The 26726-nt window shown below is 45.4% G+C and overlaps 1 protein-coding gene across 2 annotated transcripts in view; it reads left to right on the top strand.

The window, feature by feature from the left end:
• The window catches only part of ADGRA1 (adhesion G protein-coupled receptor A1), a 679465-nt gene that overhangs the window by 250216 nt on the left and 402523 nt on the right, over positions 1-26726 (top strand). For both annotated transcript variants that reach the window (XM_029061334.2, XM_029061335.2), the window contains exons 5-6: positions 2571-2642; positions 7865-8028. In XM_029061334.2, coding sequence (XP_028917167.1) covers positions 2602-2642; positions 7865-8028 — 205 coding nt within the window. In that variant the 5' untranslated portion in view covers positions 2571-2601. The remainder of the gene's footprint in view (positions 1-2570; positions 2643-7864; positions 8029-26726) is intronic.

The raw sequence follows: 26726 nt of genomic DNA, 5'->3' as shown, positions 1-26726 counted from the left end.
ATTGAGTGCTTACTGTGTGCTCAGTACTGTACTAAGCACTTAGGAGAGTAGAATGCAAAAGACTTGGTAGACGTGATCTCTGCCCACCAGGAAATAATATATCTGTAGTGTTCATATTTATGGGGGGTAGACGGGGGTGAGGGGGAAAGGAAGGAATCAAAAATCAGACAGATTGATCCCACTCATCAGAAGAGTGTTCTAATCTAGCAAACTACCAAGCATTTGTGCCTGTGCTCTTTTTAGCTTCAGCAGGGGGCAAAAAATGTGTTCGAAGATTTTTACCCACAGTAGTGCCCAGCAGTAAATCCTGAGGAGGTGGAATTTATTCTTTTTTGGTGAGAGAAGGAGAAGAATAGGATCCTCTGATTCCTTGTGTTCCTATTCAGCTACAGCCACAGGAGAATAATTAGCTGTCTTTTCAGGAAATGCTAACTGAGTTGTCAAGAGTCTGTGAAGAGTTACATTAAGGGCTCCGGGCTCTCTAATCCAGAAGCATTAAGCTCGAGCTGTGATTTTATCCTTCGCAATATCTGCTATTAAAATGTGTGAAACGAATAGCTGGTGAGGCACCTTCCTAGAACAATATGACAGTAATTCATCTTTTTCTTCTCCCCAACAAAGACTCCTACGGTTAACTCTTAAAAAAGAAACCGTGTTTCAAGTCCCAAATGTGTGGCCTTCATAGTTTTCTTTGCTCTGATACAAGAGTTCACTGGGATGCATGCATCCATTTATTTGGCACATGAAAATTTCCCTTTTAGAAAAGAAAGTTGCAGATGATAATTTAATTATAATAGCTTATAATTGACCGTAATTTTTCTGCCATGCTGACTTTCTTGCTGTATCTAACCCATAACTCTCTTGACTCTGACCTTTTGCTCACATCTTTTCTGCTGCAAAGAATGAATTCCTTGCCAATTTCCATGTTCAGAGCTTTCCAAACCTATCATCTTTCTCCTTAAGGTTTTCCAAGATGAATTCCCCAACCTTTCTGGAGCAGCCACTTTTTGAACCCCCTACCAGTCATTTATCGCCTCTCAGGGTCACACCTGGAGAGTTCCCAGTCCTCTACCAGTCTCGACTACGGGAGAGAGAGTCAGGCAGAGGCCTGTCCATTCCATTCCTAGCTTGGGCAGGGTCTAGCGAGGGGCAGGTCATCTTCTACAAGTCAAAACTCTCCTGTCCTGGGCAATAGCGGCACGGGAAAGAGTCGAGGGTGGAGATTCAGGTTTAAAGCTTGGAAGAGGCAATGGTAAACCACTTCCGGATTACTCTATGATCCATTACCAGAAGGATTGCAGATGGAGGTGAGGCGTTCTGGGAGACGTGTGTCCATGGCATCGCTGAGGGTCGAAGACGACTCGGCATAAGACAAGACCTTTTTAGGGCCAAAAAAAAAAGCCATCCTTTGTCCCTTCTGGATTGTGGGCTCCTGGAGGGTAGGGATTATGTCTACCAACTCTTCTGTATCTCCCAAGCACTTAGGACAGTGCTCTCTGTACGGTAAGTGCTCAACGAATACCACTGATGGTCCCCTAGATTATAAGCTCATTGTGGGCAGGGTACGTGTCTACCAACCCTGTTGTATTGTGCTCTCCCAAGGGTTTAGCCCAGTGCTCTGCATACAGTAAGCACTCAGTAAATTTCTTGGCTTTGTGGAAAGAGCCCGAGCCTGGGTGTCAGAGGGCATGGGTTCTAATGCTGGCTCCGCCACTTGTCAGCTGTGTGACTTTGGGCAAACCACTTAACCTCTCTGTGCCTCAGTTACCTCATCTGTAAAATGGGGATTAATACTATGAGCCCCACCTGGGGCAACCTGATAACCTTTTATCTCCCCAGAGCTTAGAACAGTGTTTAGCACATAGTAAGCGCTTAACCAATACTATTATTATTATTATTATTGATGGATTGACTGTTTACCTATAACCTGCACATCCTTCCCATGCCCCAATATCAGAGTTTTGCTTTGTTCTGCCTGACAAGGCATCTGACCTCTTCCCAGCTCATCTCAAGAGGGACTGACCACTTTCACCAGAAGGTTTCCTTCATGAGGTCAAGAGAAAATCCAGTGAGGAATGGAAGGAAATGCCTATATATTGAATATATATTGAAACCATTTCCTCTCTTTCTCTTGGACCTTCTTCTTCCATTTGTGCTCCCTGGATTTATTTAGATTGCCAGGTAATTGACAGGGATCGCGATAGTAAGGGACCAAGACTTCCTTGCTTTGAGCAGGATGTAGTGAAAGATGGATTGTTGGGTCAACCGGAGAGTGCCTGGCTTTTATTTTATTCTGAGAGATCCCGAAGAGATCTGTGGTCTTTGAAAGCGCAGTCCTTTTCGTTGGCTTTGTCGCATTTCGGTTACATCCTGATACAATAGAGCAGCCGACTTATTTCTCTGAGTCTTTTTGTAAGAAAGTAATTTAACACTGGTAGTTTTAAGGTTTGTTCATTTACAAATCACCTCACCCATGCTGAGCACATACCTAGATTTAACTTCCCCTTAAAATGTCCATTTTTGTCTCCTGCCTAATTTCCTATTTGACTTTTTTTTCCTCTCTCCCCCAGGAATTTATCGGGAAATATTTTCTCCAGTCTAATGCACGGACTTTTTTCTGAGCTTTTAGCCCTGAAAGCCTTGTAAGTATGATTTACGTCACACGCTGTTTCGTCCTAGATTACTCACAGTCCAAAACTTTGTCATTTCTTTGGTTGACCGATCCAAAGCGAGGACCTTGAGCTCATTCCTTATAACCGCCAAGCCACTGAGCAATGGGGGGTAGAAAATGTACCCAATTAACTTCTCTGTCTCCGAGACCTCTCCAAAACCCAACAGGTAATGAAAAACGTTTCAGGAGGTGATGTGAGCAATAGCCACTTCCAGCAGACAAGTAACTTTCATTCATTCATTCAGTCGTAGTTATTGAGCACTTACTGTGTGCAGAGCACTGTACTAAGCACTGGAAAGTATTCAGCAGCAAAGACAGTCCCCACAATGGGCTCATAGTCTAGAAGAGGGGAGACAGTCAACCAAACAAAACAAGTAAACAGGCATCAATAGCATCAATATAAATGAGTAGAATTATAGATATATACACATCATTGATAAAATAAATAGAATAATAAATATGTGCATAAGTACACAAGTGCTGTGGGGCGGGAAGGGGGTATGTGGCAGTCTCATTTTCTATTGTAAGTAGCTGGAAGGCCAATAATTGTATTTCTTGCATCTCTGATACTCTTCCATGTGCCAAATTCAATGCTTCACATTCGATAGATTCTCAATAAACGCTACTGCTGACCAAGAGAAGTCGCGTGGCCTGGTGGACAGAGCAGGGGCCTGGAAGTCAGAAAACCTGGGTTCTGGTCCCTGCTCTGCCACTTGTCTGCTGTGTGATCTTGAGCAAGTCACTTCACTTCTCTGTGCCTCAATCACCTCATCTGTAGACCGTGAGCCCCGTGTGGGCCAGACACTGTGTCCAGATTAGACCGTGTCCAATCTAATTGGCTGTGGGCAGGGAATGTGTCTGTTACATTATACTCTCCCAAGCACTGAGTACAGTGGTCTGCACACCTAAGCGTTCAATAAATATGATTAATTGATTATTGATTGTATCTAACCCAGGTCCTAGTATATTGCCTGGCACACAGTAAGCACTTAATAAATAGCATTAAGAAAATAAGTAAAAAAAGATAAAAAAATGGTGGTATTTGTTAAGTGCTTACTATGTGCAAGGCACTGTTCTAAACACTGGGGGATACAAGGTGATCAGGTTGTCCCACGTGGGGCTCACAGTTTTAATCCCCATTTTACAGATGAGGGAACTGAGGCACAGAGAAGTTAAGTGACTTGCCCAAAGTCACACAGCTGGCAAGCGGCAGAGCCGGGATTAGAACCCACGACCTTTGACTCCCAAGCCCATGATCTTGAGATGCCTGGACTATGAATGTTTTATCAGTCAATTATAGTTGTATTTATTAAGTGCTCACTGTGTGCAGAGCACTGTGCTAGGCGCTTATTGCACTCATAATGTGCAGAGCACTGTGCTAAGAATGCAGGGAGTATGATAGAGGAGGGGGGCAGGCTTCATAGCCTCATGGAGATTAAATCTAGCAGGGGAGATGGATATCAAAATAGATTAGAGAGTATAAGGATAGTGCAAATAGGCTGTGGGGGTAGGGTATCGAAGTACTTAGGGGTTACAGAGTCTAGTGCATAGTGGGGAGGTAGTATTCATTCAGTCGTTATTTATTGAGCACTTACTGTGTGCAGAGCACTGTACTAAGCGCTTGGGAAAGTACAATACAGCAATAAAGAGAGACAATCCCTGCCCACAACGAGCTTACCGTCTGGAGGGGGCGAGAAAGATATCAATACAAGTAAGCAGGCATCAATATAAATAAATAAAACGACAGATATATACATAAGAGCTGTAGAGGGGGAAAGGGGGAAGAATAGGGAGGGAAAAGAAGGTGAGGGGGTGGATTCCCAGCCCACCCTCCCATCTCTGCTATCCCATCACTTTCCACTTCTCTCCTAGCCAGATCCTGGGAGAGGGGAGAAAGGAATAAACAACTTAAATGTTTCTTTCTCCACAATGTTCCAGAAGAGAATCATAAAATTACTCCCTCAAGAACCTCTTCGATCTCAACGTGGCCAGACTTTTTTTTTCTTTCCTCTCTTCCTTATCTTTAATGATGGAAAATAATTGTGATATTTGTTATAGTATTTGTTATGCGCGTACTCTGTGCCAGGCACTGTTCAAAGCGCTGGGGTAGATACAAGATAAATGGGTTGGACACAGTCCCTGTCCCACACAAGGCTCAGTCTTAATCCCCGTTTTACAGATGAGGGAACTGAAGCCCAGAGAAGCAAAGTGACTTGCCCAAGGTCACACAGCAGATAGGTGGCGGAGCCGGGATTAGAACCCACGACGTTCTGAATCCCAGACCTGTGTTCTACCCACTAGGCCATGCCGCTAAGCACTTATTATGTGCCAAGCACTCTGCTGAATCCTCGAGTTCCATCCTACCCTAAAGGACCAAGTTGGACAATAAACTATTGCATGAATTGGTCCCTTGGTCGAAGTAATAAAACCTCTGACTTACTGAACGGGAAAAATAACTCCAAGTTCCTTCCCTCTCCATGGTCCTCCTTTATATTCAGCTCCTACAACACACGGCTCTCCGGCTTGAAGCATTGCCTCAGTAAGATGTATGCACACTTAAACTGCGTGCAGGAGAAAGTTCTCGGCAGGTTGGATGGTTTATGGCGAAAACAGTGACCCCGAGCAAAACCAACTGTGTGTGCTTGATTTCCCTTGACGGGAAGCTGATTTATTTCAGGCAGCGTGGCTTAATGGAAAGAGCAGGGGACTGACAGTCAAGGGTTCTGCATTCTAATCCCAGCTTGGTCTGAGAGCAGCATGGCTTAGCGGAAAGGACGCAGGCCTGGGAGTCAGAGGACCTGGGTTCTAATTCCGACTCTGCCTCCTGTCTGCCGGGTGACGTCGGACAAGTCGCTTCGCTTCTCTGGGCCTCAGTTGCCTCATCTGTAAATTGGCGATTAAATCCTTCTTCCTCCTATTTAGATTCTCAGCCCTAAGTGGGACGGGGACAGTGTCTAATCTGAGTACTCTACCCCAGCTCTCAGCACAGTGCTTGGCACTTAAAAAGCCCTTAATGAATGCCATACACAAACAACCTCATACTCTTCAGTAATAATATTTGTGACGCTTACTATAGGCCAAACACTGTTCTCAGTGCTAGGATAGATGCAATACAATAGAAGCAGCGTGCTCGGTGGAAAGAGCCCGGGCTTGGGAGTCAGAGATCATGGGTTCGAATCCCAGATCTGTCACTTGTCAGCTGTGTGACTGTGGGCAAGTCACTTCACTTCTCTGGGCCTCACTTACCTCATCTGTAAAATGGGGATTAAGACTGTGGGCCTCATGTGGGACAACCTGATTACCCTGTATCTACCCCAGTGCTTAGAACAGTGCTCTGCACATAGTAAGCACTTAACAAGTACCAACGTTATTATGATTATTAAGCACTTACTATTATTAGTATTAAAATAGGATCAATAGGACCCCAGCCCACATTCTACCACTGACCTGGAATGGCCTCCCTCCTCACATCTGCCAAACTAACTCTCTTCCCCCCTTCAGAGCCCTACTGAGAGCTCACCTCCTCCAGGAGGCCTTCCCAGACTGAGCCGTCCCTTTCCCTTTGCCCCTTCTCCCCTCCCCATTCCCCCACTCCCTCTCTCTGCTCTACCCCCTTCCCCTTCCCCCAGCACTTGTGTATATTTGTATATATTTTTATTACTCTATTTTATTAATGATATGTATATATCTATGCTTGTATTTATCTATTTTGATGGTATTGATGCCTGACTACTTCTTTTGCTTTGCTGTCTCCCCCTTTTAGACTGTGAACCCCGTTGTTAGGCAGGGATTATCTCTACCTGTTCCCGAATTGTACATTCCAAGGGCTTAGTACAGTACTCTGCACACAGTAAGCGCTCAATAAATATGATTGAATGAATGAATGAGACACAACCCCTGTTCCACATGGGGCTCACAGTCTATGGAAGAGGGAGAACAGATATTGAATCCCCATTTTATAGATGAGAGAACTGAGGCATAGAGAAGTTTAGTAATTTGCCTGAGGCCACACAGCAGGCAATTGGCCCTTTAGTCTGTAAGCTCCTTGTGGCCAGGAATCAAATTTACCAACTCTGTTGTATTGTGCTTTACCAAGAGCTTAGTACAGTCCTTTAGACCATTAGCTTGTTGTGGGCAGGGATTGTGTCTCTTACACTGTTACATTGTTCTCTCCCAAGCGCTTAGTTCAGTACTCTGTGCACAGTAGGTGCTCAGTAAATACCATAGATGGATTGACTGATTGATCTGAGATTAGAACCCAGAGTCTCTGACTCCCCAGCACCTGCTTTTTCCAACTAGGCCACAACCTCCCTGGGACTTCTTTCTTTTCGAATGAAATACCTGTTCTCCCTTCCCTTCAGTAATAATAATAATGGTATTTGTTAAGCGCTTACTATGTGCCAAGCACTGTTCAAAGTGCTGGGGTAGATACAAGGTAATCAGCTTGTCCCACGTGGGGCTCACAGTCTAAATCCCCATTTTATAGATGAGGTAAGTGAGGCACAGAGAAGTTAAATGACTTGCCCAAAGTCACACATCTGACAAGTGGCAGAGCGGGGATTAGAACCCATGACCTCTGACTCCCAAGCCTGTGCTCTTTCCATTGAGCCACATTGCTTCTCACTGTCTGCACTTACCCCGTGCAGGATCCTAAGCTCTGGGACTGATAAAATTTAAGCCGGGCAAACACGGTCCTGTCCCACCCCGGGCTCATAGTTTCAGAGGGAGCGAGAACAGATATTTTATCCCCATTTCCCAGATGAGGAAACTGAGGCACAGAAAGGTTAATGTACTTGTCCAAGGTCACAACAGTGGCCAATGGTGGAGTTAGGATATTCCTATCCTATCTCCTATATATCCTAAATATCCTATATAGGATATAGGGAGGCAGCGTGGCTCAGTGGAAAGAGCCTGGGCTTCGGAGTCAGAGGTCATGGGTTTGATTCCCGGCTCTGCCACTTTTCAGCTGTGTGACCGTGGGCAAGTCACTTAACTTCTCTGTGCCTCAGTTACCTCATCTGTAAAATGGGGATGAACTGTGAGCCTCACGTGGGACAACCTGATTAGCCTGTATCTACCCCAGCGCTTAGAACAGTGCTCTGCACATAGTAGGTGCTTAACAAATACCAACATTATTATTATATTCTGGGTTTTGAGTGTTTTTCATTTGTCTTTCGCTTTTGCTTTCCCAAGACATTTCAACACGGATTCCCTCATCTGCGACTGCAATCTAAGATGGGTCCTTCAGTGGGCCCGAAGTGCATCGGTGCGGATAGCAGAAGAAACCCTCTGTGCCTACCCCAGTGCCCTACGAGGTCTGGCCTTTCGCAACCTCAAGGAGACCGAACTGACCTGTGGTGAGTTGGGCACTGATAATGATAATAATAATAGTTATTAGTATCAGATAATGCTAGAAGCAGCGTGGCTCAGTGGAAAGAGGCCGGGCTTGGGAGTCAGAGGTCAGGGGTTCGAATCCCGGCTCTGCCCCTTGCCAGCTGTGTGAATGTGGGCAAGTCACTTCACTTCTCCGGGCCTCAGTTACCTCATCTGTAAAATGGGGATTAACTGGGAACCTCACGTGGGACAACCTGATGACCCTGTATCTACCCCAGCGCTTAGAACAGTGCTCTGCACATAGTAAGCGCTTAACAAATACCAACATTATTAATCATTATAGTTATTATTATCATGGTACTTGTTAAGCGCTTACTGTGTGCCAAGCACCGCTCTAAGCTCTGGATTAGGTTCAAGTTAATCAGGTTGGACCCAGTCGCTGTCCCCTTCGGGCTTGACACCCTTCATCCCCATTTTCCAGATGAGGAACTGAAGCCCAGAGAAGTCAAGTGACTGGTAGAACTAGAATAGTACTAGTAGTAGAGTAATAGTTGTGATACTACCAGTGGTTATAGAGTAGTAATAATAATAATAATGATGGTATTTGTTAAGCGCTTACTATGTGCCAAGGACTGTTCTCAGTGCTGGGGGAGATTTGAGGTAATCAGGTTGTCCCACGTGAGGCTCTCAGTCTTAATCCCCATTTTCCAGATGAGGTAACCAAGGCACCGAGAAGTGAAGTGACTTGCCCAAAGTCACACAGCTGACAAGCAGTGGAACCGGGATTAGAACCCACAACCTCTTGGTACAGTGCTCTGCACATAGTAAGTGCTCAATAAATACTTTCAATGAAGGACTCCCAAGCCTGTGCTCATTCCACTGAGACCCACTGCTTCTCAATCTTTAAAAAAAATCCTGATGAAAATCCTCCCCACCGCTTAGAACAGTGCTTTGCACATACTAAGTGCTTAACAAATGCCATCGTTATTATTACTACTAGTAGTAGAGTAGTAGTAGTAAATATAATAATAATAATAATGATGTGTTTGTTAAGTGCTTACTATGTACCAAGGACTATTATAAGCGCTGGGGTAGATACGAGGAAGCATACGAGAAGTAGATATGGGGAAGCAGGGTGGCTCAGTGGAAAGACCCCGAGCTTGGGAGTCAGAGGTCATGGGTTTGAATCCTGGCTCTGCCTCTTGTCAGCTGTGTGACTGTGGGCAAGTCACTTCACTTCCCTATGCCTCAGTTTCCTCATCTGCAGAATAGGGATTAAGATTGTGAGCCTCACATGGGACAACCTGATTACCCTGTATCTACCCCAGCGCTTAGAACAGCGCTCTGCACATAGTAAGCGCTTAACAAATACCAACATTATTATTATTGTTATTATTATACGAGGTAATCAGGTCGTCCCACACACGGCTCACAGTCTTAATTCCCATTTTCCTGGTGAGATAGCTGAGGCCCAGAGAAGTGAAGTGACTTGCCCAAAGTCACACAGCTGACAAGTGGCGGAGAGGATTAGAACCCGCAACCTCTGACTCCCAAGCCCGTGCTCTTCCTGCTAAGCCCTAGTAGTGGTTGTAGGAGGACTATTAGTAGTAGCAGAGTAGTTGTACTAGGACTATTAGTAATGATAATAATAATAAGTGTGGTATTTATTAAGCAATTACTATGTGCCAGGCACTGTACTAAGCAGTGGGGTGGGTACAAGTAAATTGGGTTGGAAACAGTCCCTGTCCCACACAGGGCTCACAGTTCCAATCCCCATTTGACAGATGAGGTAACTGAGGCCCAGAGAAGTGAAGTGACTTGCCCAAGGTCTCACGACAAGAAGTGGTAGAACGGGGATTAGAACCCACGACCTTCTGACTCCTGGGCCCGTGCCCTAGCCGCTACGCCATGCTGCTTCTCGTAGTAGCAGTAATAGGAGCAGGAGGAGGAGGAGAGCAGTAATAGTGGAATAGTAGCATTTATTGAGCACCCACTTATGGCAGTGTACTGAACTAAGATCCTTGGTTAGGACAGGATAAAGAAATGCGGAGGAGAGTAGTAATAGTAGTGTAATAGTAGCATTTATTGAGAAGCAGCGTGGCTCAGTGGAAAGAACCCGGGCTTGGGAGTCAGATGTCATGGGTTCGAATTCTGACTCAGCCACTTTTCAGCTGTGTGACCGTAAGCAAGTCACTTCACTTCTCTGTGCCTCAGTTACCTCATCTGTAAAATGGGGATTAACTGTGAGCCTCACGTGGGACAACCCGATTATCCTGTATCTACCCCAGCGCTTAGAACAGTGCTCTGCACATAGTAAGCGCTTAACAAATACCAACATTATTATTATTAATAGTAGTGTAATAGTAGCATTTATTGAGCACCCACTTATGTCAGTGTACTGAACTGATTCATTCATTCATTTAATAGTATTTATTGAGTGCTTACTATGTGCAGAGCACTGTACTAAGCGCTTGGAATGAACAAGTGGGCAACAGATAGAGACAGTCCCTGCCGTTTGATGGGCTTACGGTCTAATTGGGGGTGACAGGCAAGAACAATGGCAATAAACTAATCAAAAAAACTAAGATCCTTGGTTAGGACAGGATAAAGAAATGAGGAGGAGAGTAGTAATAGTAGTGTAATAGTAGCATTTATTGAGCACCCACTTATGGCAGTGTACTGAACTAAGATCCTTGGTTAGGACAGGATAAAGAAATGCCATGTTCTTTGCACACAGGGAGCCTAGAGATTATTTTATTCTTCTGCCAATCAAACTATATCTTTGGAACCGTGTATATTATAGGGTATAATTCACAATCTGCCCTTAGCAACTGTGTCCGTGTTCCTCACGATGTGCTGGAATGAAGCGTGCATAACCCTGAACAGAAATGTCCTCTTGATATTACCATAAAGAAAAAAATCCAAGATTTCCCATTGGAAGTTTCTCACTATGATGGTGTTTATAAATGGTCTGAAAATGAGATGTGGTTGAATCATTCAGTGGAATATATTGAGCTCTCTCTGTGTGCAAAACACTGTATTAAGTGCTTGGGAGAGTACAGTATAACATATTAGGCTGATGGGCTACCTTGGCAGTCTCTTTAGCATAGATTTTTTTCATTTTTTAAGGCAATAAAATCCCGGATGAAACCCATCTGATAGGTCTTGTACAGCCTAGAATGTAATAGTCAGACAGTGTTTTGGGGGATTTTTATGCTATTTGTTAAGCGTTTATTGTTTACTAGGTAATGCATTAAACACTGGGGTAGATACAGCTAATAAGGTTGGACACAGTCCCATGTCCCAGATAGGGCTCACAGTCTTCATCTCTATTTTACAGATGAGGGAACTGAGGCCTAGAGTAGATAAATTACTGGCCCAAGGTCGCATGGCAGACAAGTGGTGGAGCTGGGATTAGAACCCAGATCCTTCTAACTCCCTGGCCTGGGCTCTACCCACTAAGCCACACATCTTCTCTTGAAATCAGGACTTGAAATCAGCTCCCTTCCAGGCCTCCTCACTCTAGCATGGCCTGGTGGATAGAGCACGGGCCTGGGAGTCAGAAGGTTATGGGTTCTAATCCCGGCTTCACTGATTGTCTGCTGTACGACCTGGGGCAAGTCACTTCACTTCTCTGGGCCTCAGTTATCTCACCTGTAAAATGGAGATTAAGGCTGTGAGCCCCAAATAGGCCAGGGACTGTGTCCAACCTGATGACCTTGTATCTACCCCGGTGCTTAGAACAGTGCTTGGCACATAGTAAGCGCTTAACAAAATGTCATCATCATCATCATCTAGCATTTATCTTTCCGCCTGTGGCCCCGATTCCGATCTTCCCCTGATCCTTGTGCGTCACTGGTAAATAAGAATTTTTCAGTCTCTGGGCTGACAACTTCAGAGCTCTAACTCAGAAATCCATCCATCTACCTCTTCTCTGTCTCGTGGAGCTGATGCCACCGCGAAAGCGTCGGCTTGGTAGGAACTTAATTTAGGGAAGAATATTTTCGAGCGGATGTCTCCGTTTTGCATTTGCCGCTGCGTGCTGCCAGTTTTCTGCCTGTCTTCGTGGTTGGATTCGTTCTTTGGGCTCCATCCAGATGTCAAAAATCCAACTGTAAGCCTCGCTTTACACGTCTTCCCCGCTGACATTGTATATAAGCGTTCACGTCCAACTCGCCTCCGTCTCCGAGTTCGCCCACGATCGCTGGTCCTTCCCGAGCCAGCTGCTGGTCTCCGGCCAGACGATCAACCCACGATCCACAGGACATCCGAACTTTGTTTCCAATTCTAAAAATAGAGCCGCTTATTTAAGGCGGTGGAAGCGAGGGAATTTATATTTCAAGACAGTGTGTACACATCCGACGTCAGCCCACGGTATTCATAATTCATATTTTTCAGGTCGGCGGTGAGCGCAAGATTCTTAATAAGGTGAACATAATATTTGGTTAATGAATGAGGGTTCCCCAGCAGGACACCAAGTAGTTACTCTGCTTTCTATCTCAAGGAACCACAATTCTGCGGAACGATTCTGAAGCCATTTATGGCCTGAGGGAGATAGGGAATTTGCCTTCCTTCCTTTGAAAGTGTGCTGCTGACTGTGAGATCTCATCTCTGTTGTTGAGAAGACCATCTCCTCTGCATGGAGAATGCTCATTCATTCACATTTACTGAACGGTCACTGCACGTAGAGCACTGTACTAATCCCTTGGGAGAGTACAGTATACCAATAAAGAGACATAATCCCTGCCCACGACAAGTTTACAGTCATAAAATCATAGTATTCTTTAAACTGTGACAGGCACTTGACTGTGACAAGCTCTAAGCTAAGCAGTGGGGTAGATACAGTACAACCAGAGAGATATCCACGTGGCTCAGTGGAAAGAGCCCCAGCTTGGGAGTCAGATGTCATGGGTTCGAATCCCTGATCCCCCGCTTGTCAGCTGTGTGACTTTGGACAAGTCACTTCACTTCTCTGTGCCTCAGTTACCTCATCTATACAATGGGGATTAAAATTGTGAGCCCCACGTGGGGCAACCTGATCACCTTGTATCCCCCCAGCGCTTAGAACAGTGCTTTGCACATAGTAAGCACTTAACAAATACCACCATTATTATCATATATTTTCAGCATGGCTCAGTGAAAAGAGCCTGGGCTTCGGAGTCAGAGGTCATGGGTTCGACTCCCGGCTCTGCCACTTGTCAGCTGTGTGACTGTGGGCAAGTCACTTCACTTCTCTGGGCCTCAGTTACCTCAACTGTAAAATGGGGATTAGCTGTGAGCCTCACGTGGGACGACCTGATTACCCTGTATCTCCCTCAGTGCTTAGAACAGTGCTCTGCACATAGTAAGTGCTTAACAAATACCAACATTATTATATGGTCCCTGTCCCACATGGCACTAATGTTCTATGGGGAAGGAAGCCTGGATATTTAAGCCCTATTTTACAGATGAAGAAACCAAAGAAATTGTGACTTGCCCAATACCACACAGTCAGCAGGTGGAGGAGATGGGATCAGAACCTAGGTATCCTGACTCACAGCCCTTTTCTTTTTCCCACATTTTTGGGCTCCTTTTCCGTAGGATGGAATTGTGGGCTTTGTAACCCAGAGTACATTCATTCAGCGGTATTTATTGAGCATTTACTGGCTGCAAAGCACTTTACCAAGTGCTTCGGAGAGTACACTACAACATTAAACGGGCCCATTCCTTGCCCACGACAAGCTTAGAGTCTAAAGGGGAGGTCAGACATTTAATAGAAATATTTCACCACACTGGTGGTGAAAACTATTAGCACACCAACTCCCGATTTACACGGGACTTTGGTTTAGGGTGAAAGGCCTAGTGGCGGACCCAAATCGCTTTTCCAACCTTTTATCTCCTCGACAGCTGATGATGTGTGGCGGCTAAGTCTTCTTCTGCCATCAGGGGATGCTTCTCCCCGTCTAGACTGTAAGCTCATCGTGGGCACGGAATGTGTCTACCAACTCTGATTTGTTGTAGTCTCCCAAGCGTTTAGTACAGCGCTCTGCACAGAGTAAGCACTCGATAAATATAATTAATTGATTGAGTTGGCTATTGCCCTGACATCTGTCCTCCAGAAAATACATTTGTGTGAATCTCTTCATAGTAAAAGACACCACTGACTAATTTGGAAGTTCATCTCTGGGTGTGTGTGTGTGTTTGTATATGTGTGTGGGAGATAGAGAGAGCGCGAGAGACTGACAAGGCCAATGTGAGATCCACAATCCTTGGCACACAAAGACTGTCCTTTGTGTGTGTTGCCATATTTCATTGTATGTTTGCAGAGTCTGGCACTACTTTTACTCTCTCCTCCCTTGTGCACCGTCAACCCCAGTCTCCTCACAAATAGAAGCTGCCTAACCCAGGCTCTTCAAGGGTTTCTACTGCCCAGTGAGGTTCAGTATATTGATGCATAGTTCATGTTTTTTAATAAAACGTTAAAGAAATTGTTGTTTTTCCCTTGTTGGAATGCCTGGCTGGAGGCTTCCAATGATTCAGGGTTATAGTTTAAGATTGCAAAGTGAGGATGTTCTGAAGAGGGAGATAAAATGGATAGCACCTGGGCCTGGGAGACAGAAAGACCAGGGTTCTAATGGTGAATTTGCCACTTGTCTGTTATGTGACCTTGGGCAAGTCATGCGGGAAGGCACATCTCTTCCAAGAGGCCTTCCCTGATTAAGCCTTCATTTCCTTTTCTCCCACTTCCTTCTGCCTTGCCCTGATTTGCAACTCTTTATTCACTTCCCCTCAGCCACACAACACTTATGTACATATCTGTCATTTATTTATTTGTATTAATGCCTGTCTCCCCTTCCAAACTCTAAGATTGTTGTGAGCGGGGAATGTGTCTGCTATATGTGTCTCGTTCAGGGAAGCAGCGTGGCTCAGTGGAAAGAGCATGGGCTTGGGAGACAGAGGTCATGGATTTGAATACTGGCTCTTCCACTTGTCAGCTGTGTGACTTTGGGCAAGTCACTTAACTTCGCTGTGCCTCAGTGACCTCATCTGTAAAATGGGGATTAACTGTGAGCCTCACGTGGGACAACCTGATTACCCTGTATCTACCCCAGGGCTTAGAACAGTGCTCTGCACATAGTAAGCACTTCACAAATACCAACATTATTATTTTTTCTCATTTGTAAAAAGGGGAGTAATTACCTGTTCTTCCTCTCTCTTAAGCTGGTGAGCCCTCTGTGAGAGAGGCATAATGTCCAGTCTGATTATTTTGTGTCTACATGAGTGTTTAGCATATGCCACAATTATCATTATCATTATTATTATGATAGCACCTCAGTGCTCTGTGCAGAATAAGCATTCAGTCACTACCATCGATTGATAGAAATTATGATTGTAGGAGGAAGCAATAGAATTTAAAGATGTGTTGTAAGCACAACTGTCGGAGGAGTGAGTATCCAAGTGTTTAGTTGATGTGGAATTTCTGAAGTGGCAGGCATGAGGGAAATGATTCATCAGAAGATGTTTCCTAGCGTAGATGTGATTGCAGAAGGACCTTGAAGATAGGGAGAGCGAACGTGTCCAGACGGAGAGAGGGAACGAGTGCTTAGTATAGTGCTCTGCACTCAGTAAGCGCTCAGTAAATACTATTGAATCAGTAAGACGTCAGTGGTGAGTCCACAGCAAGCTGCCTTGTTAAGAGACTGTTTGTGATCGCGTGAGGAACAACAAGGAACAGACTGACACGCTCTACTTGAGGCAGGTGATTGCGGGCCTTTGCGGATGTAGCATGGAGGGAGACATGGCTTTCTCTCCCTGTTCTAGAAGCAGTGTGGCTTAGTGGAAAGAGTCAGAGGCCTGGAAGTCAGAGGATACGGGTTCTAATCCCGGCTCCACCACCTGTCTGCTGTGTGTCCTTGGGCAAGTCGCTTAACTTCTCTGTGCCTCAGTTACCTCAAGTGCAAAATGGGGATTAAAAGTGTGAGCCCCATGTGGGACAACCTGATTACCTTGTATCTATTTTAGCGCTTACAACAGTGCTTGGTACATAGTAAGAACTTAACAAATACCCTAAATATTAATATTCTAACCGGTAACGGGCCTGGACCAGTCAGTGACTGCTACATAGAGCCAGAGCTGCGAAGTCTAAGGCAGATAAAAGGCGGTCGTTTTGAATCGTGAAGGGGCACACACAGAGTTAAGCATGCTGGGGCGTGCAGACACACATATACAGAATGCACACAGAGCAAGAGAGCAGCAGAAATAGCAGGAGAGCAGCATTTGGAAGCAGAAAGAAGAAGCCTCGGCAGAACAGGCTCCTTTGAGCACAGACTGGTATTGGACCCTTGGTGGAGTGAAGTGAGTGAGTGTGTGTGTATGTATCACTCCCTTGCAAGCTGGTAAAATGAAGTAAAAAGCTTTCCACAGTAACCTTGGTGATCAGAGGTATGATTTGACTTATACTAGGTGTTACCAAGGCTCCCCCGTCCAGTAAGGTCCTGGTAGGTAATAATAATAACGTTGGTATTTGTTAAGCGCTTACGATGTGCAGAGCGCTGTTCTAAGTGCTGGGGTCGATGCAGGGTAATCAGTTTGTCCCCCGTGAGGCTCACAGTTAATCCCCATTTTCCAGAGGAGGTAACTGAGGCACAGAGAAGTGAAGTGACTTGCCCACAGTGACACAGCTGACAAGTGGCAGAGCTGGGATTCGAATCCATGACCTCTGACTCCCAAGCCCGGGCTCTTTCCACTGAGCCACGCTGCTTCTCTAAACAAACTGGGGGCTCGAGACAGAGATGAGAATGAGGCTCAGTGAGTAGTATTCATTCATTCATTCATTCAATAGTATTTATTGAGCACTTACTATGTGCAGAGCACTGTACTAAGCGCTTGGAATGAACAAGTCGGCAACAGATAGAGACGGTCCCTGCCGTCTGATGGGCTTACGGTCTAATCGGGGGAGACGGACAGACGAGAACGATGGCGATAGATAGAGTCGAGGGGAAGAACAGCTCGTAAAAACAATGGCGACTAAATAGAATCGAGGCGATGTACATTTCATTAACAAAATAAATGGGGTAATGAAAATATATACAGTTGAGCGGACGAGTACGGTGCTGAGGGGATGGGAAGGGAGAGGGGAAGGAGCAGAGGGAGATGGGGGGAAAAGAGGGTTAAGCTGCAGAGAGGTGAAGAGGGGGTGGTAGAGGGAGTAGAGGGAGAAGGGGAGCTCAGTCTGGGAAGGCCTCTCGGAGGAGGTGAGTTTTAAGTAGGGTTTTGAAGAGGGGAAGAGAATCAGTTTGGCGGAGGTGAGGAGAGAGGGCGTTCCGGGACCGTGGGAGGACGTGGCCCGGGGGTCGACGGCGGGACGGGCGAGACCGAGGGACGGCGAGGAGGTGGGAGGCGGAGGAGCGGAGCGTGCGAGGTGGGCGGTGGAAAGAGAGAAGGGAGGAGAGGTAGGAAGGGGCGAGGGGATGTAGAGCCTCGAAGCCTAGAGTGAGGAGTTTTTGTTTGGAGCGGAGGTCGATAGGCAACCACTGGAGGTGTTTAAGAAGGGGAGTGACAGGCCCAGATCGTTTCTGCAGGAAGATGAGCCGGGCAGCGGAGTGAAGAATAGACCGGAGCGGGGCGAGAGAGGAGGAAGGGAGGTCAGAGAGAAGGCTGACACGGTAGTCTAGCCGGGAAATAACGAGAGCCCGTAGCAGTAAAGTAGCCGTTTGGGTGGAGAGGAAAGGGCGGATCTTGGCGATATCGTAAAGGTGAAACCGGCAGGTCTCGGTAACGGATAGGATGCGTGGGGTGAACGAGAGAGACGAGTCAAGGATGATACCGAGATTGCGGGCCCGAGAGACGGGAAGGATGGTCGTGCCATCCACAGTGATAGGACATAGGTTCTAATCTGGCCACTTGTCTTCTGTGTGATCTTGGGTGAGTCACTTCACTTTTCTGTCCGTCGGTTATCTCGTCTATAAAAAATAGGGATTAAGACTGAGCCACAGGTGGGACGTAATAATAATTATTACTATGGCATTCATTAAGCGCTTACTATGTACCATACACTGTTATGAGCGCTGGAGTAGGTTCAAGATAATCGGTTTGGACACAGTCCCTGTCCCACATGGGGTTCACAGTCTTAATCCCCATTTTACAGATGAGGGAACTGAGGCCCAGAGAAGTGAAGTGACTCGCCCAAGGTCACACAACAGGTAAGTGGCAGAGTCGGGATTAGAGCCATGACCTTCTGACACCCAGGCCCGTGCTCTGTCCACTAGGACTGTGTCCAACCTGATTACTTTGTTTCTACTCCAGTTCTTAGAACAGGGCCAGGCACATAGTAAGTGCTTAACAAATACCTTAAAAAAATGATCTGGGTTGTAGTGGGAGAGGAGCAAAGAAAGGTAGGAGGAAAACAACTGAATAACCAATTGAGTCCCTTAAATCAATCGATCATTGGTATTTATTGAGCTCTTAATGTAATAACGTTGGTATTTGTTAAATGCTTACTATGTGCCGAGCACTGTTCTAAGCGCTGGGGTAGCCACAGGGGAATCAGGTTGTCCCACGTGGGGCTCACAGTCTTCATCCCCATTTTACAGATGAGGTAACTGAGGCACCGAGAAGTGAAGTGACTTGCCCACAGTCACACAGCTGGCAAGTGGCCGAGCCGGGATTCGAACCCATGTCCTCTGACTCCAAAGTCCGTGCTCTTTCCACTGAGCCACGCTAATGTGTGCAGAGCACTGTACTGGGCACTTGGAAAAATACAGCACAGTAGAGTTAGTAGCTGTCATCCCTGCCCTCATCAGGCATAGACCCCTGTCCTGTGTCTAGACCTGTAATTTAATGTCTGTTTCACCCTCTAGACTAAAATTTCCTTCCTCTGGCTCTCAGTTATGAATTGTGAGCTTTTCTAGAAAATTAGTTGTGCATCCCCTTTTATTCCCAATCTACCCTCATTCCTATGAGGAATTTATCCACTCTCATAGCTTCAACTATCAGTTCTACTTAGATGGCTCCCAAATAGACCCCACTAGCCCAAACTCTCTGCTCTGCAATCTCACATCCCCTGCCTCCGGGACCTCTCTGGGAAGCATCAGGGCGTAGTGGATAGAGCACAGGCCTGGCGGTCAGAAGGACCAGGAAAAGACAATGTGACCTCACATTGAGAAGTCACATGAGACCTCACATAAGAGAAGTCACTTAACTTCTCTGTGTTAGAGAAAAGAGAAAAGAGACTGTGTCCAACCTAATTAACTTGTATCTATTTATTGCCATTGTTCTTGTCTGTCCGTCTCCCCCGATTAGACCGTAAGCCCGTCAAAGGGCAGGGACTGTCTCTATCTGTTACCGATTTGTACCTTCCAAGTGCTTAGTACAGTGCTCCGCACATAGTAAGTGCTCAATAAATACTATTGAATGAATGAATGAATGAATATCTACCCCAATTTTTAGTACAGTGTGTGCCACATCCCATCTCCCAGGCCCGCAACCTTGGTGTCATCCTTGACTCCGGTCTCTCATTCACCCCACACATCCAATCCGTCACCAACACCTAATGGTCTCACCTTCACAATATCGCCAAGATCTGCCCTTTCCTCTCCATCCAAATGGCTATCATGCTGGTACAGGCTCTCATAATATCCTGACTGGATTATTGTGTCAGCCTCCTCTCTGATCTCCCTTCCTCCTGTCTCTCCCCACTCCAGTCTATACTTCATTCTGCTGCCCGGATTCTCTTTCTACAGAAACGCTCTGGGCATTTCACTCCCCTCCTCAAAAACCTCCAGTGGTTGCTTATCAACTTTCGAACGAAACAAAAACTCCTCACTCTTGGCTTCAAATCTCTCCATCACCTTGCCCCCTCCTACCTCACCTCCCTTCTCTCTTTCTACCGCCCACCTCGCAAGCTCCACTCCTCCGCCGCCCACCTCCTCACTGTCCCCCATTCTCACTTATCCCACCGTCGACCCCTGGCCCACGTCCTCCCTCTGTCCTGGAATGCCCTCCCTCCTCATCTCCGTCAAACTAACTCTCTTTCCCTCTTCAAAGCCCTACTGAGAGCTCACCTCCTCCGGGAGGCCTTCCCAGCCAGAGCTCCCCTTCCCTCTATTTCCCCTCCCCTCCCCCCGCCCTCTGCTCTTCCCCCTTCCCCTCCCCTCAGCACTGTGCTCATTTGCATATTTTATTTATTACCCTATTTATTTTGTTAATGAGTTGTACATCCCCTTGATTCTATTTATCTTGATGATGTTGTCTTGTTTTTGTTTTGTTCTGTTTTGCTTTGCTATCTCCCCCGTTTAGACTGTGAGCCCGTCACTGGGCAGGGATTGTCTCTGTTGCCAAATTGTACATTCCAAGTCTTTAGTCCAGGGCTCTGCATGTAGTAAGTGCTCAATAAATGCTATTGAATGAATGAATGAATGAATGAACACTTAACAAATACCATTAAAAAATCTTAGGCGAGAAAGGGGTGATAGCTGAACAGGTGGATGATAACTATGATACCATAATAATGATAATAATGTGTTGTTTAGGTACCTTCTATGGGTCAAACACTGTCCTAAATGCTAGGATAGATACTGGATAATCATATCAGACACAATCCCTTGTCCAACATGAAGCTCACAATCAAAGGGGAAGGGAGAACATGTGTTCAATTTCTATTTGACATATGTGGAAACTGAGGCACAGGGAAGTTAAGTAAGTTGCCCAGGGGCCTATAGCAGGAAAATGTCAGATCTTGGATTAGAATCCAAGTCTCCTGACTCCCAGTTCTGTGTTCCTTCCTCTAGGTAGACAGACCTGTGAGTTGGGAATAAACCCAATTCTGTGACATTACTATTTCAAAAATAGGATTGGTGATACAAATCATGGACTACTCTGGCTATGCTGGAGCTGAAAATCAGTTTGCCCTACATTCCTAAGCAAAACACTTGTATTTTTACATTTTCTTTATTTTTATTTGTCATTTTTTTCCCAATTAGCACTGATAGCTAGGCTGCTGCCTGAGAAAACCATCAAAAATCCCACCAGAAGTAGTGCAGACTCCTTTACTCCAGCTGACTCTGACAAGATTCATTGAAATGTATTGTGGAATAGTTTCTAAATCAGGATCATAAAATCGGAGCTATTATAAATAGATTTTGTTCAGAGAGGATGTAAGGGGAATGGTCTTTGGTCAAGGAAAATGAGTTTGGCGGAGGCAGAGAAATGAAAAAGATAAAGAGAACTAATTAGTGTAATGATAAGTTGGGCCAGAGAATCCATGTTGTAGTGATTTTACTGGTCGGTTCTTGCAGTCCTGGTTTAATGCTGAGATAAGAGAGATTCAGAGATGGTTGTAAAAATGACTTAATAGCTCTTCATCGGAATGTCGGAAGGATCTTATTTCCTCTTTGCCAGAAATTCGTTTTTTCTCTGACTCGTGTGGTGTTGAGAGAAAACACGAATTCGGTTTCATTCAGTGGCATAAATTTCTTTGTGAATTACCTGAAAGTCATATTTCTCACTTTAGAACATGAGCTGTCTAAGCAATACACTTCAAAATCCCTCTCTTGTGAAGCTACCCTCTGCTAATATTTCATACACACTTGCTCTTTCTGTTCAAAAGCGAAAACATGTCTTGGGTAATTACTTAATCAATGAAGAAGTTATAGTATGATTATCTGGCACTTTGAACGAGTATTATTTGCAATCAAATCACTCTCAAAATCAGAGGAAATAGCTAAAAATAGGAAAATGATTTGCTACTGAATGTGATAGCTTTTGTGCTTTGTGTGCTTGTGTTTATAAAAAGGGCAGGCTGTCTTTTTCTTTTCTTTCCTTTTCAGTGGTATTTTTTAAGGGCTTACTATGTGCCAGGCACCATACTAAGTACTGGGGCAGTTACCAGCTAATTAGCTTGGACACAGTCCGTGTCCCACATGGGGCTCACAGTCTTAATCCCCATTTTACAGATGGGGTAACTGAGGTCCAGAGAAGTGAAGTGACTTGCCCGAGGACACATAGCAGAAAAATCAGAGCTGGAATCATTATTATTAAATAAGAATAACTGCTTCCTATGTGTCAAGCACTGTACTAAGTATTGGGGTCAATACGAGAAAATCAGGTCCCACGGTCTGATTAGGAAGAAGTACAGGCATTGAATCCCTATTTTGCACATGAGGTATCTGAGGCACAGAGAAGTGAAGTGCCTGGCCCAAGGTCACACAGCAGACAAGTGGTAGAGCCGGGATTAGAACCCGCGTCCTCTGACTCCCAAGCCTGTGCTCTCGCCACTAAGCCACGCTGCTTCTCAATACAAGCACATCGGGTTGGACACAGTCCCTGTCCCACATGGGGTTCTCAATCTCAATCTCAATCCCCATTTTAATAATAATAATAATAGTGTTGGTATTTGTTAAGCGCTTACTATGTGCCGAGCACTGTTCTAAGCGCTGGGGTAGACACAGGGGAAACACGTTGTCCCACGTGGGGCTCACAGTCTTAATCCCCATTTTACAGATGAGGTACCTGAGGCGCAGAGAAGTTAAGTGACTTGCCCAAAGTCACACAACTGACAAGTGGCAGAGTCAGGATTCGAACCCACGACCCATTTTGCAGATGAGGGAACTGAGGCCCAGAGACGTTACGTGATTTACCCAAGATCACACAGTAGATAAGGGGCAGAGCCGGGATTGGAATCCAGGTCCTCTGACTCCCAAGCCCCTAGTCTTTCCACTAGGCCACACTGCTTCTCCATCTTCAGAGGATCTTTCAGTTCTTAGCATTCCCCAAATAGAGAGTTCAGCTGATCTGAGTTTTGAAAAATAAGCGCTCCGTCTTCCATTTCGTCTGCTGGCAGGTAGATTTGCTCTAGGTTAGAATCATCACCGGGGGACAGCTCACTGATCATTCTTTTTCCAGAGGCTCCAGGAAATAAACACCAGATGTGCTGAAACAGTGCTCACGATGCATCTTCCACGCTGCCCCGATGACATCACCCATTAGGGTTGAAGCCCATTTTGCTTCAAAAATGAGTTTGCACAGTTTTCCTCAAACCATCCCCAACCCCATTTACACCCCCCAAAATTTACAGGGTCACCCTCTGCTCTGAGAATTAGCGGTGAGACAGGAGCATGCAGGACAGTCAGTTGAACAGTCTGTCACTTGTATTTTTTGAGCGCTTACTGTATGCAGAGTACTGTACTGAGTGCTTGGGAGAGTACAGTAAAACAGTAGACAGACACATTCCCTGCCCACAACGAGCTTACAGTCTAGGGGGGAGACAGACATCAGGAGAAATAAAGAAATTACAGATGTGGAAATGAGTGCCATGGGGCTGGGGGCGGGGGAGGGGATGAACGAAGGGAGTAAGTCAGGGTGACGCAGAAGGGAGTGGGAGAAGAGGAAAAGAGGGCTTAGTCAGGGAAGGCCTCTTGGAGGAGATGGGCCCTCAGTCAGGCTTTGAAGTGGGAGAGAGTAAGATTTCACTAAAAGAGGCAAGAACTCTTAATAATCATGGTACTTATTAATAATAATAATAATGTTGGTATTTGTTAAGCGCTTACTATGTGCCGAGCACTGTTCTAAGCGCTGGGGGAGACATAGGGGAATCAGGTTGTCCCACGTGGGGCTCACAGTTTTCATCCCCATTTTACAGATGAGGGAACTGAGGCGTAGAGAAGTTAAGTGACTTGCCCACAGTCACACAGCCGACAAGTGGCAGAGCTGGGATTCAAACTCATGAGCCCTGACTCCAAAGCCCGTGCTCTTTCCACTGAGCCACGCTGTATTAAGCACCTACTTTGTTCCAAATACAGGGGTAGTTACCAATTACCCTGGGGACAGTCTAAGCACTTAGTACAGTGCCTGGCACATGGAAAGTTCTTTACAAATACCCTAAAATGTGGGAGAGAGAAGGATTTAGTCGCCATTTTACACGACATAACCGAGGCCCAGAGAGGTTAACTGACTTGCCCAAGGTCACACAACTGAAACGTAGCAGAGGCGACATTAGAACACAAGGACACTGGCTCCCAAGCTTGTGATCTTTCCACTAAGCTACACTGCTTCTCCCAACTCTCACTGCACATGGTCCAACAAAAGCCTCTTTCTCCAGTCCCAGGGGGTTACAGTAGTGGTAGTCAGATGTGTAGTGGATTAGCCACTTTGAGCCTGGGAAACCTGGACAGTTTTTTCAACTTTTTATATATATATATATATATATATATAATTTTAGATTAAGCCAAGTTTTGGAGGGGAAGCGCTCAATAAATACGATTGAATGAATGAAAGTAGCAGACCTCTAACTACTTGCTTTAGGAAACGTTCGTTTAAGGTGTCCTAGTTTCAACATCGCACCACATCCATTGGTCTTGCAATTATTTTGTTTGAGTTATTATGAAAGATGGAAATGAGACTTCATGACTTTCCAGTTTATCTGGAGGCTGAAAACACTGTCACTGCAGTGGTGAACTCATGAATCTGACACAATGCAGAGGACCCAAAACACAGTACTCTACTTTACCAAGCAGCATCACCCACAGCGAATCCAATTTAGTGATTAATCGCTTGATACAAGCATTCGGTCGGTCAGTCCATCATATTTATTGAGCACTTAATGTATGCAGAGCACTATTCCCTACCTGCAATGATGTTACAGTCAAGAGGGGAAGATAGACATTAAAATAAATTGTGGAGAGACGTTTGGATATAATTCCCCAATGATGTTTTGGAAAAGTTAGAGAAGGAGGCAGTGGTAGGAGAAGTTGTCCTCAACAAAGGCAGAGAAGCAGCCTGGCCTAGTAGCTAGAGCACAGGACTGGGAGTCAGAAGGACCTGGGTTCATATCCCGGCTCCGCCATTTATCTACTGTGTGTGACCTGGGGCAAATCACTAAAACTTCTCTGTGCCCAAGCTCCCTCGTGTGCCAAATGGGGATTAAGACTGTGAGCCTTATGTGGGACAGGGACTGCGTCTAACGTGATTATCTTGTATTTATGCATGTAGAACAGTGTCTGGCACATAGAAAGTGCTTAAAAGTGTCATCATTATTATTATAAGCTGTAAAATCAAGTTTTTAGGGTGGTTTTTGTTCCTGCTTTGGGTCTGATGAGAAGTTAAAAATCCTGGAGTGTTTGCCGAAGAGATTCGAGGCGTGACCCATGATAGGGAGAGCTCAAATTCCTCTGAGTATAGAGAACTCACGTTAGGTCTGTGGCATTTCACAGAAATGGCTGATGCCAGCGGACAAGGAGAGGAGTCCGGTAAATTGGAAGTCCGTGTTGTTTAATTGGACACCTTTTGAAACCCAGCACTCAGGCTACAAGATGCTTTTGATGCTCTCCTAGAGTTTGTGTTGTGCTGAGGTTGTGAAGAAAGAAATGCCGAAGGGCATTTAGCTGTTAAAAAGGAAGAGCCGAGTTCTTGACAAGATGGAGGGAGAAGGAGGCAAAGAATAATAATAATAATAATGTTGACATTTGTTAAGCGCTTACTATGTGCAGAGTGCTGTTCTAGGTGCCGGGGTAGATACCAGGTAATCAGATTGTCCCATGTGAGGCTCACAGTCTTCATCCCTATTTTACAGATGAGGTAACTGAGGCACAGAGAAGTTAATAATAATAATAATAATAATAATAATGTTGGTATTTGTTAAGCACTTACTATGTGCAGAGCACTGTTCTAAGCGCTGGGGTAGACACAGGAGAATCAGGTGGTCCTACGTGGGGCTCACAGTCTTAATCCCCATTTTACGGATGAGGTAACTAAGGCACAGAGTGTCTTGCCCACAGTCACACAGCTGACAAGTGGCAGAGCGGGGATAGAGATAGTGCCGGAACATTCATTCAGGCATATTTATCGAGTGCTTACTGTGTGCAGAGCACTGTACTAGGCTCTTGGAAGAGTACGATATAACAATAAACAGATTCCCTCTCCACAGTGATCTTACGGTCTAGAGACGAGCTTACAGTCTTCTACTGCACTTTGGCTGAGGGTGAACTGGTATAGAGGAAAAAGTATTAAGGTCAGGCTGTCATGGTTTCTGAGCTGGTGGATAATTTAATATAGCATCTACATGTTATAGGTGGGAAAGGTGAGACACAGATGAATCTGACCAAAGGCATCCAAACACCCAGAGCTCAGAATGGATGATTCATTCATTCATTCATTCAATAGTATTTATTGAGCGCTTACTCTCTGTGCCTCAGTTCCCTCATCTGTAAAATGGGGACTAAGACTGTGAGCCCCAAGTAGGACAACCTGATTACCCTGTATCTCCCCCAGCGCTTAGAACAGTGCTCTGCACATAGTAAGCGCTTAACAAATACCAACATTATTATGACATCATACCCTCCCCAATGCTTAGTTCGGTGCTCTGCACGCAGTAAGGAGCCAATCAATACGATTGACTGATTGCTTCACACACAGTAAAACACTTAATAAATACCGTTGATTGATTCAAGATTTACAATGGAACAGGCACAGTATATCCCTCAGTTTACCTCTAATAGAGAGAGCATGGGATGGGAGTCAAAAAATCCATGTTCTAATCCCAGCTCTGCCACTTACCTGTCCAATGACTTTGGGTAAGTACCTTAATCTCTCTGAGCCTGCTTCCTCATCCAAAAAAATGGATGATGAGTCCCGTGTCGAATTGAGGCCGAGTCTGATATTATTACTGAATTTAAATAAATAAGTAAATGTCTTCAACTCTAGCACAAACCTTTAGGCATTTGGAAAACTCGTATTGCTGTCTAAGTTT

Source organism: Ornithorhynchus anatinus, chromosome 3, assembly GCF_004115215.2.
Source record: "Ornithorhynchus anatinus isolate Pmale09 chromosome 3, mOrnAna1.pri.v4, whole genome shotgun sequence".
Taxonomy (NCBI): Eukaryota; Metazoa; Chordata; class Mammalia; order Monotremata; family Ornithorhynchidae; genus Ornithorhynchus; species Ornithorhynchus anatinus.
The sequence above is the reverse complement of the archived record's forward strand: the minus strand, read 5'-3'. Positions and strand labels throughout refer to the sequence as shown.